The 10,866-nt window shown below is 45.4% G+C and overlaps 2 protein-coding genes across 2 annotated transcripts in view; one reads left to right on the forward strand and one right to left on the reverse strand.

Annotated features, from left to right (window-relative positions):
- The first annotated feature begins 738 nt into the window (after positions 1-738).
- On the forward strand, positions 739-2,922 carry RPS19BP1 (ribosomal protein S19 binding protein 1). Its single transcript, XM_003202259.4, has 4 exons — positions 739-841; positions 925-1,065; positions 1,259-1,356; positions 2,282-2,922. Exons 1-4 carry the CDS (start codon positions 793-795, stop codon positions 2,414-2,416), a joined length of 423 nt encoding a protein of 140 aa, XP_003202307.1. The 5' UTR covers positions 739-792; the 3' UTR covers positions 2,417-2,922.
- A 5,984-nt stretch (positions 2,923-8,906) lies between these two features.
- ATF4 (activating transcription factor 4) overlaps positions 8,907-10,866 on the reverse strand; it is a 2,827-nt gene continuing 867 nt past the window's right edge. The window contains exons 2-3 of the mRNA XM_003202258.4: positions 10,394-10,705; positions 8,907-9,844 (exon numbers count right to left, since the gene is read on the reverse strand). Of these exons, the coding sequence (XP_003202306.1) occupies positions 8,997-9,844; positions 10,394-10,607 (1,062 nt within the window). The 5' untranslated portion in view covers positions 10,608-10,705 and the 3' untranslated portion in view covers positions 8,907-8,996. The remainder of the gene's footprint in view (positions 9,845-10,393; positions 10,706-10,866) is intronic.

Raw genomic sequence — 10,866 nt, forward strand, 5'->3', positions numbered from 1 at the left:
ATGAGCCACAGATTAACTGCTATCAGCCACCACTAGAGATCATTGCCATGCGAAACAAGCGCTGCTTGTACCACTCTCTCCCCACGGGACTCTATCTGAGGGAGAATAAACATCTCTCCTTCTCCTCCAGCACCAGCTTGTTACTGCCAGCGTTGGCTGTAATTGAATAAGCTTTATTCAGATGATAGCTAAATTTAGCAGACATTAGCAGCAAGTCTCTGGAGAGGCAAAAACGGGGGAGGAAAGCTTTAAATAAATACGCAGAAGTAATGCGGAATAATAGATGCAATTAATGGTGGAGCAAAGCCCTGTGCCCCAGGAGCCAGGCACAGTTAAACCCGTTTTCGGGGGCCTTGCAGAGACAAAATGTGACAGCGCTGATAGATGCTCCCCTTCCTCTCAGCCTGTAATTACTGCCTCCCTTGTAATCACCACCACAGCAGGGTCTCAAAAAGCCCGCTCTCAATACAGAAATTCAGTAAGGATGCACTACAGAGGGCCTGCAGACCAGCTGCTGCACAGGCAGAAAAGAGGAAAGCGAGGCAGCAGCGTTGCGTCTGTACACAAAGCCAGCTCAGGGCTGGCCTGAGGCACCTCCACAAAGCACGAAGCCTCAATACAGCTCAGCATTCCTTCCTTCCCGCCTAAACCCTCTCTCAGCTTCCTTCGCGCATGCGCGCCCAGCCAGGGGAAAGACGGCAGTATGGCCGTTCAAAGGGCGGAAGTGGTCTCAGGAAAGGGCGGAAGTGCGTTTGAGAGCCGGAAGTGGGTGAAAGGCGGGGGTGTGTGGCTATGTCTGCGTCGTTGCTACGGCGGGGCCTGGAGCTACTGGAGGCACCAGGTGGGCCCGAGGGGCCGGAGGCTGGGGAGGAGGATATTGTCGCAGTGTGTGGCCCTGGTAACCTCCCTCATATCATCTTTCAGGCCGGGGGAAGGCCCCACCGGGACTCCAGCAGGGGCGTGATGGCGACAGGCCGGCAGGAGCCACCCGGCGGAGGAAGGTAAAGGCGGGACCTGGGAAGAACAAGGCCACGATCAAGGGCAGAGTCGTGAAGTCGGCGATAGGTGAGTTCTGGCTTAGCTCTGGTGGAGGGCAGCCTTATTGCTCTCTACACTCTCAGGCCAGGTCCCTTCGTGGTGTCCTGAAGCTCCTATCACGATCACCTGTGGCTATCCCTCCCCATCCTCCTTGTAGCAGATCTCAGGTGCTGCCTGGGCAATCAGGTGATGTGTTTTGTCTCACTGTGCTCTGACCTAGAGGAGTATCACAAGAAGAAAGCTGTAAGTCACCTCAAAGCGAATTTGCAGTACATGACAAGCAGACGATGTGTTGCCGACAAAGCCATAACCCAACAGGTAAGGATGACGCTTCTTTTTTCCTCTGAGAAGCATAGATGAATGGGAATTATTTTCAGATCTTCCAGCTTAGTCCTTGTGCAAAGAGTTAAGTTTCTGCGTGGTAGTGGCCTTGAAGTGTTTCTTTGTGCTCAAGCAAAACGCCTAAGCTTTAAATTTTTGTTGATAGATTATTTCTTACAGTGTTCTCAGCTACTCGTTAAAATCTTGTAACTGTTGATTTCTCTTGGTTACTAAAGTTATTTCACAGCAAAGAAGCCCTGGTTCAGTCTTCCCTTCTGTTCTTTGAACTCTCGTCTTCTGTAGCTAGAGGCTGTTTTAGTAGGGAACCAGACATGCTGCTGGCTCACATGGTAGGAATTTCATAGCATCTTAAATTATGTTTCTCATAACCTGAACATTTAACCAATGGTCTTTCCCAAATAATAGTTCTGAGCCAGGATTTGAAGGTAGCTAACACCACTAGATTCATAGGCTGTTTTTATAACAACACTTTTAACTTAAAGAAACTAAGTGATTTAGGCCAGCGTTTTTCAGGTTTGAGGTTGTAAATGGCAAGGATGACATATTAAAGAATGCCAGGGGAATTCTACCAATTTCTTGGGTTTTCTAGTTGTCTCATGGAGACACAGGACAAAAGAAGGCTACAGTTTCAGAGAAAGTTTGAGTTAAAATAAATATTGCAATCTCAATAAGAGTTATCAGAAAGTAGCTTCCTTTTTTGGCTCTGAATACCACCTGGGTGCTTGCTGCTGTTCCAGTGACCTGCTTTAAGATAATGTTTGCCTCACACTTCTCTGGAGGCATTTCAAAATGTAGCAGGGTACTAGCAAATAATAAGGGTGTGGTAGGTGAGTTCAAAAACTGTTTTGTGATTTGGTCTAGATTACAGTGAATGTTATTTTTCTTTTTGTTTTTCCCAAAGGTTCTTACACAGAACAGAGGCAGAAAGTCAAAAGATAGGCCTGCAGAGAAGAAGGAAAAGAAGAAGCCTGAGGGCACTGTCTTTACCGAGGAAGACTTCCGTAAATTTGAGAGAGAATACTTTGGAATCCCATAAACAGCATGAAAGGAACTCTTGCAGCTCCGCTCCATCTGCAGCTGAGTGCTCAGAACACAGGACTGGCCACTTCCTCAGCATGTTTGATAATGGATGTAAGAGATCCATCACTTTGTCAGCAAATAAACTAACATCAGACTTGCAGAGTAACTGCACCTGTCCAGAACTCACTGCTGGAGCCATGGAGGTTCTCTTTGGTCGTTGCAATACACTGCCCTTAGAATTACCTCCCTCCAGCCAGCATGTCTTACGTTCTTGCCATAGAAAGGTGGACTAATCCAAAAACAAATCTTGTTCTTCAGTAAGTAAGGCATCTGCTGTCAGTCTCCAACTCAATGGAGATATATTTTGGACAGCAGAAATAAATCATTAAGAGGGAAGGATGCTTCAAAAGACTGAAATCCAAGTACTCCTGCAGTTTCTGTCATTATTACAACATCTGTCAGGTTTTTCTGGCATTGTAAAAAATTTTGTATGTATTGTACGATTAAACAATTGTTGTTACAGGTGCTGCCTATCTTTGTCTTTGTGATAGCGATTGTTATGAGTGGCTGTGATTGAAGAAGACAGACCAGATCATTGTTCTGATCCAAGCATTCCTGTCACTAGGATGACTCAGTTGTGTGAATGTCCCCTCTCTGATTCCTCTTGACACGTGTATTAATCTTCTCTCCTACATGCTCAGGCTTTCAGAGTGCAGGTTGGAACTGAGATGACTTCTGTTCTGCCTGCTCAGTCATGCCTCTCCAAGAAAGATGTCATAAATGGAGAAAGCTATTTCTCATGCTTCAACCCAAGCTTTTCTTCTGAGGTTACAGCTGCCCTAGGAGGGCACTGCTGCTGGATGCTGCCAGCTCCTGTAGGCAGGAATGCTTATGACTCAGAAGTCAGCTCTCTATCTAATCATCTGAACCAGAAGCTGTGGTGCTGGACTGAAGGGATGGGGTTTTTGTGTAGTTTGTGTTTTTTTTTTCATACTGCTAAATTCCCTGCTGCAATAAGTAGATGGCCCAGCAGGTGGGAGTGTTGTTCCAGATGATCTTCCTTGGTAAACTACTGTAAATGTGCTTTTTGGAGCTCTTTCTCTGCCCCTTCCCACCCCTTCCTTAAGCAAATAGGAAGTGTTCTCCCTTTAGACAAAAAAAGAGACGAGTACTAATAATGCCAGCCCTCGGTTAGAACTAACTCCTGAGTCTCAGTAGCTTGGTTCAGATGTTAGCAGTGGAAGGAATTTGGTATCCTGGTGCATCGTTAAGTCTGTACCACCTGTGTTCTGTTCTCTCCATTGTGTCTACATGGAAGGGAAGGTCACACAGATGTACTTTGTCCAAACAGGGGAAATAGTGAACATATTAAAGTATGTGTTCTGGAAACTGTGTTAACAGCATGTGGGAGGGGATTTCTTGTAATAAGATCACTTCATCTGTTTGCAGCCAAAAGTGGTAAATAAAACAGTTCAAGGACCAGTTTCTCTCTTTTTCAGTTTGTCTCTACTCCTAAAATGGGGAGATGTGTAGGAGGGGAGAGAATGACTGTGTGAAGAAATAGTTGAAAACAATGTGTATGCAGCATACATCTTTATAAAACCGATGCACTCCATGCTGGCTGCTGAGCACGTTAGTTACTCTAATACATATAGTTCTGTGTGGAGCTGTTGTAGAGACCATTAAAAGTGTGGAAAAGCCTGTTCGGCTATGGCATGACTTGAAAGGGGCAAATCTTGGGGGTGCTACTTTGTGTCCTACCCTCACTGTCAGCACTCAGCAGTTACTTTGACCTTCAGGAAGTCCTTCTCAGCCCCCGCATCTCCTCTCTCAGCTCCTCCTATGCACTCCTGTTCCTGCGATCGTTCAGCTGCTGGGCCAACTTTCTACACCTTAAGGAAAGCAAAAACATCCTTTGTTGCTGCAGAAAGGAACAGTAGGGAAGCATGGTTCATTCTGTTTGCACAAAACCCAGCTTGTTTGTTTGCAAACATAAGTAAATAGGGAAGTTGCTCTTTCAAAGTCAAAAAGGAACTTTAAAGTGAACTCCAAAGCAGTGTTCTCCAAGGATAACAACACCCAGATACCTGGTATTTTAAAGTTGGATGGGAGCTCTAATTACTGGCAGGGAAGACTATTAGGGCCAACACAAGTAATCCCCATACTTGTGGCTATATGCCAAGAGGTGTGGCACTTACTTGAGAAGGTAAAGCCAACTGTCAGACTGGGTTTTGCCAGCTGAAATTAAAGTTGCTTTTACAGCCAACAGTATCCCCAACTAAATTAAATTTTACCTTGCAGGTGGGAGAAAAAGCAAGCAGAAGAAAAGTGTGGTTCTAGATAAACCATCCTTGGCAAAGATCTGGCATGTCCTAGCCTTGATTTTTTCACCTTTCTCACAGAGCTGGAGCTCCAGGAGAGAATGGCAGTTCTTCCTGCTTGTCATGTAAGAACATGAGCTGGCCTTTGAGAGGAATGTCTTCATTGCCATTCATTGGTGGTAAGATAAAACTGTGTTCTCACACTCCCAATCATCTATATATTACAGACTAGTCATGCTTAGAGCATGCCAGCTCCTCACCCCAGCTGAGACTCCAGGCAGTGGCTATCTGAGCTTCATGAGCCACCTCTCTGTTGCTTACTCACAGATAGACAGACTTTGCTGCCTCACAGAAGAGAGAAGAGGGATTAAGGAGGGAGCAGCTCCCACAGTTTCTTTTCCTACTGAGCCTCCGACTTGTCTGGTTCCCACACTGGGAGCGAAGATGCTGCCCTCAGACCTGCTGGACAGCATTTCTCTCCTGCGCAGCTGCAATCCAGGGAGGCTGAGCTCATTGTGCTGCTGGCTCTCTTCCCAGCTCTGCGACATCAGCCAAGCATCCCACAGCAAAAAAATAGAAGTGGTCGAGCTGAGAAAGAGAGGGGTGCCATCTTCCAGAACATCTACACCCACAAGCAGCTGGGAATCAAGATGAGAAGGAGCAGCTTTAATATAAATGCAAATATAAGCTCTGGAGCATTAATAATGTGGTCAAACCTTTCCAGGGAAGTGGTTTAGAGGAGGAAGAATAGTTCCCAGATGCTCAGTGCTGGGCTGGCTTCCTGTGAGTAAGATTCACAAAGCCATTTAATGGCCTTCCTCTGTTCTGCGAATGGAAAGCAAACAGGAAAACTTGTTTGAGCAGGTATGAGTGGCTCAAAGCTTCTGCTGTATCAGCAAATGTGTTCTTCCTCAGCGTGGAAAGCAATGACAGCCAGTATCAGCATAGAGGTGTATCAGGAAGGCTGCACGTATAAACTAATAAAACATGATTACCCAGGATACTCAACAATTTCTTCCCTCTGAAATAACAGAGTGAAACAAGCCCAGCTGCAAATGAATCAAAGTAGCTTGGCATACAAGACTTAAAATGCTGAAATGACCACAGTAGGGAGAGAGGAAAACCATGGTTGGGAGGGGTCCTAGAAACCTTTTGGACTCTCAGTCCTTGGCTAGTTTTTCAGGACTGACTTCCCTTTCAATCTTGCTGATGATCCACGCCTACAAAACTGATGGGCTCTGAACACCTTGGGTAAGGGGCTGGTCACTGCAGAAAGGGGAACACAGCAGCAGTACCCTATATAGCTCACAAATGTAATGGTGAAACACGTGGAAGTTTTTCACTTTGAAGCAAGAAGAACAATCAAACAAGGAATGTAAAAGAAGGCAAGCTGCCTAATGCTTGCTTAGGGCTCAAAACCTGGAACTCCAGCTAAAGCAGGCTGAACAGTTAGTAGGTTTGAGACGGATTAAAGGTTTGCATGACTATCCACAGTTACACTAAAGAGGATTAACAGCACCAGCCACTAACTGTTGGGGGCAGGGGAAATGGAAATCATGAAGGTTGCTCTGCCCGCAGGGTTATGTACACCTTGTTCTGAAGGAATTAGCTGTTGGCAGGGCTGACCAGCAATCTACCTAATTGAGCAGCACCATTTGTATGCAAGAAAGCTCATTTATCTCCTCCACTAACTTGTCATTCATGGAAGGGAAAGAGTAGACCTTCTTCTCTGGTTGTCCATGCACTGCAGTGGTGATGCAGAGGAGCCAAGCTCACAGCAGGCAGCATGTGTTTTGGAAATCCTCTGCCCTATTTAAATAAAGTTGATGTGGTTGCTGTACTTGCATCTTGTTGCCTACCATTTTTCTGAAGGGAGCTATAATGCTATAATGTGATGGAAAGCACAGCAACAATAGCAGGGTAGCAAAGTCCTAGACTGCAGCAAGTGAGGATAAACCCAAATGCAGAAGCTGCAGATACAGAAGTAAAGGAAGAAAAATCTGCTTACCCTTGGAAAGTTTCAGGTAGACAGGGATCTCCAGCAAAATACCCTTGCCTCCACTTCCAAACCTTACATGAGGTCTGGGAAGCAGTGAACCCTTGCCTCACTCCTTCCAGTCACTCAATGCATTGCTTGCACCTGAGCTCCCCTGGGTTAGCCCTGCCTTCGCACCAGGTGCTCAGTTGTCGTTTCAAGCCCTGACTTATCATTTCCACTACAGGTGTGAACATATGAAGGAGAGAAAAAGGGCAACTGAAGGAGAAACGAGAGATGGCTAACCATTACTTTGAGAACACGTGACTGTATAATACAAAAATTGGAGCTTGTGGGTAGAGCTAGCCTCATTTAGTGGCTTCTGATGCTGCGTGAGTGCACTGAAAGAAGTGCAAAGCTGGGATAGCTGAGTGGCTGAAACAGTACTGCCTAGGTCTGATCCCTTGCATCTGTGATGGTTCTGTCACCACGATACATGGCCATCATTTCCCTGACACCAGCACAGTGTTGAGGAAAACTCCTCTCTTGAAGGACACCCTGTCTTTGCTGCTATTCTGGGCTTTCTGCCAGGGCTCTTTGGAAGCATTTGCTATCATTCTGCTTTCATTCTCCAGCACTGCAGATGGAGGTTATTTTTGCCCCTTTGGTTACTCACAGGGGCAAGTGGTGGAGTCCTCAGTAGCAGCGGTTTCCTCTTCTTGTTTACAAAGAGAACTATGAGCACCTGGGTCTCCCTAAACGCAGGCTGAAGAGGAAGGTAGCTATGAATACTGAGCTTTTATAGGGTGCAGATTGGGAAAATTCCACTGTTTCCAAATATGCAGGAAAACTGGCTTCCTCTGGAGGCTGGTAAAGCCTATATTTCATGCACCAAAATCTATTTCTGGGAATGGTGTCACCATGCATGTAAACCATTGAGATTGTTGAATCACATTTTTTCTGAGAGCCTGTGAGAAAATGAAGAGGCTCCTAAAGCCTGCAAATGTCAGATCAGTCAGGAGACTGTCTGCTGCTCAGATGCTTTCTCCCATCTCTTAATGCAATGATCTTATAAATGCTAAATGAACATACAGAGGACGAGCCAGCCCTAACCTTCAGCCAGTGCAAAGTCTTAACTAAGTTACTAAGTATGGAAACAGCATCATTGCAAGAGGCGTCGCATAAGATCAGCTCGTTGGCTGCCTCTGAAAAGCTGCAAGCACAAAGACACCAGCTCCATGGGGATGCCTGAGCTGGGCAATGTGCTTGGACAAGTCAGTGCAAGTGAGCAGGAATTAACACCTCGGGGAAGGATGCATACATCTACATGCAAAAGCTGTCCCTGGCAGGACAAGCAGGGATTAAGGAATGTGATGAATCACTAAATCTGGGTATCAGTGGGCTGAAGAAAATAATCATCAGGCACGTGATTATAAAGGGCACATCCCAAATCCTGAAGGTATTAGCAGGTACAGCTATGCTGACCACAGTGCTTACTGAATTTCTGCATCTCAAAAGAAACAAAAAAAAAATAATACTTAATACTGCCATAAATTAAAGCACGCTAATAAATCTAACAGGCTGAAATCACCCTGCTATGCAGGCTCATACCTGCCATTTTCACATTGCTTCTTCAGTATAACAGATAACATCACAACACTTTCCCAGTTGCACCTTCTCTCCCAGCACTCCAGTATAAAGATCATCTCACATAGTGCAGGCTCCAATGAGAACCACTACCCTAGACAATAGGCTGCAGCCTACAAACCTCTACTCATACTCCCAAGTACCTGCACACTTATGTTCTGATGGGTTATCTTCCAGCTCACCACCTTATTTCATAACTATTGTACCCTGCACCATTCACCTCCACCAGGAATTGTACTGAACTCCCACAAGAACCTTTTCCAAAACCCATTCATAAACACTCTTAAATGGCTCCTCTAGAGGCTCATAACCTTTATGATTTTGCCTTTACCATTAAGGATCTGAAAGTATATCCATTTGGTCCCCTCCATCTTACTAGATATTTGAAGTATACACTCAGTTGTATGTTAGCTGTAACGTGTGCACTATCACTTGAACCACATTAACAGTAAATGCTATTTGCACACTCCACAGTGGAGCAGCACACTCTAGCTGGTTGAAGCCCCAAATGACGTGGTGTAAGTTAATGCTTATTTTACAGATACCCAATTACCACACAAAACTGCAAGTTTACTATAAAATAATTTATTAAGACACCATACACAGCTTAAGCAGCAAGCATATATACATGCACATGAACACTACTGACTACCCTACTCAGGGACTCTAGCTCTTTTGACTTTGGCCTTCCTCACCTCTTCAATCAGATCTTTCAAGTACTGGATTTCCTTACTCAAGGAATCTGCTTTCTCTTTCAGGGCCTGATTCTTCTGTTCCAAATCTCTGCACTCCCCTGACAGTGCCTCCTGTTCTGCCCTCTTCTTTTGCCGGTAACGTGTGGCAGCTGTCTTATTTTGCTCCATCTTTTTCAGTTTATCTATTTTCTTTTCTCCTTTCACCTTTGCTGACACTACCTTCTCAGCAGGGTGGTCATATGGTTTGGACCGCACAGAGCCACAGGTGGCATCTGCAGGGAACTGGTTGTCATTGGGGGATCCAAGTGAATTGGTAGGACTATGCTGGGGTGTTCCCAAATAAGAGTCTGGGCTCATGCATATTCCACTATCATCAGAATGGTTCTCCTCCTCTTTCTCCGACTTGGTGATCACTACCAGAAAGGTGGGACCCTCCTGTTTCCTTTCACCTTCCAGAACATCCACTTCACTACCTAGTTCTAAACTAAATGAATGGTCTGGAACAGAAGTCAGAGACTCTGGGGAAAGGGGAAAAGACCAGAGGGAAGCTAATGGGGCCATGGGATCTGCTCCAATTGGAGATTCAGGGAGACTGGTGATTAGATCAGGTATGAGTGGAGGTTCTTTGTTGTGAAATTCCTGGGTGGTAGGGTTAAATAGGAGATCACACGTGTCTTCCAACGTGGCCATCAGCTCGTCTGGTGAGACGGTGGCTTCCAGATGTTCCATACCTAACAGAGCATCAAAATCAAATTCCTTCAGATCCATCTTCTCCACCATCCACTCCATGCCAGAGAAGGCATCCTCTAAACAAGGGAAAAAAGAAATGCATATTTTTCAGTGAGCTAAAAAAAGTAAGCTTCTAGAAGGTATCAAAAAAAAAAAAAACCACCAAAAAAACTAACTTGTTACACCTTCCCCCATTCTTCTTAATGGTACAAAAGATTAACTACCAGAACCTCAGCCCACCATGAGCGGGGGAGGACTGCATGATACGATGTAGCTGTCAGCTGTTATGACATTCCATCCCTCTTACTCTCAACTCTGTAAGAATTCAGAGCTATTTGAAACACACGACCACACTTGCTTCTTGTGACTCTTCCAAGGAAGGCTACTCTAACAGCTGGCATGTTATTAAAAGGGCAACACAAGTGTCATTTTCCCACAGGCCAGTCTAGTAACTAGCCATTTGCTACTATGTAATCAGTGTTGTAGGGATGCTTTCCAGGCGAGTACACACATGATGTTACCTCTACATTTAGAGCCTGCACAGTGTATTTTCAAATGGGAGGGTTACATTGTTTATTATTGCCATCACAACTGATGTATTTTCTGCACATGAATTAGTGCCTTACCCTGGCTGCTATCTATGGTGTTGCCTAAACTGTCCACAGCGAGCCAATTGGAGGAGACTGCCTTAGCCTTGTCGCTGGAGAACCCATGCGAACTGAGGGGCTCGGCCACCTCCAGGTAGTCATCGAGGAGTCCCAGACTTTCCTCAGCCACCGAACACGGCTGGCTGAAGGGGGAGGACTCCCCCAACAGCATCTCGTTGTTCAAGAGGCTCATCTTGGTCAGGTTTCAGTGCTTTGACGTCAAAGGATGTAGACAAGGAGAAGGTCTTTTTGTCGACTACAGCAGTGCTGCTGTGCGGTGCCTTGAAAAACCTGTAAGACAGACATTTTTCCACACGCATCAGTGCCTGTTCTACTGGAATAACAGCCTTCACAATAAAACACAACACGCAGGGAGTGTGGTGGTACACTGGACATTTTCCGGGCTGTTTGCCTCCAACTCTTGTTTTTGTTTTTTTTATTTTATTCCTTTT

This window comes from Meleagris gallopavo, chromosome 1 (assembly GCF_000146605.3).
Source record: "Meleagris gallopavo isolate NT-WF06-2002-E0010 breed Aviagen turkey brand Nicholas breeding stock chromosome 1, Turkey_5.1, whole genome shotgun sequence".
In the NCBI taxonomy this organism is placed as follows: Eukaryota; Metazoa; Chordata; class Aves; order Galliformes; family Phasianidae; genus Meleagris; species Meleagris gallopavo.

Coding starts and splice junctions, on each gene's coding strand:
- RPS19BP1 (XM_003202259.4), top strand. CDS start 793: ATGTCTGCGTCGTTGCTACGGCGGGGCCTGGAGCTACTGGAGGCACCA. Junction 1,066..1,258: donor AGTCGTGAAGTCGGCGATAG/GTGAGTTCTGGC, acceptor GCTCTGACCTAG/AGGAGTATCACAAGAAGAAA. Junction 1,357..2,281: donor ACAAAGCCATAACCCAACAG/GTAAGGATGACG, acceptor TTTTTCCCAAAG/GTTCTTACACAGAACAGAGG.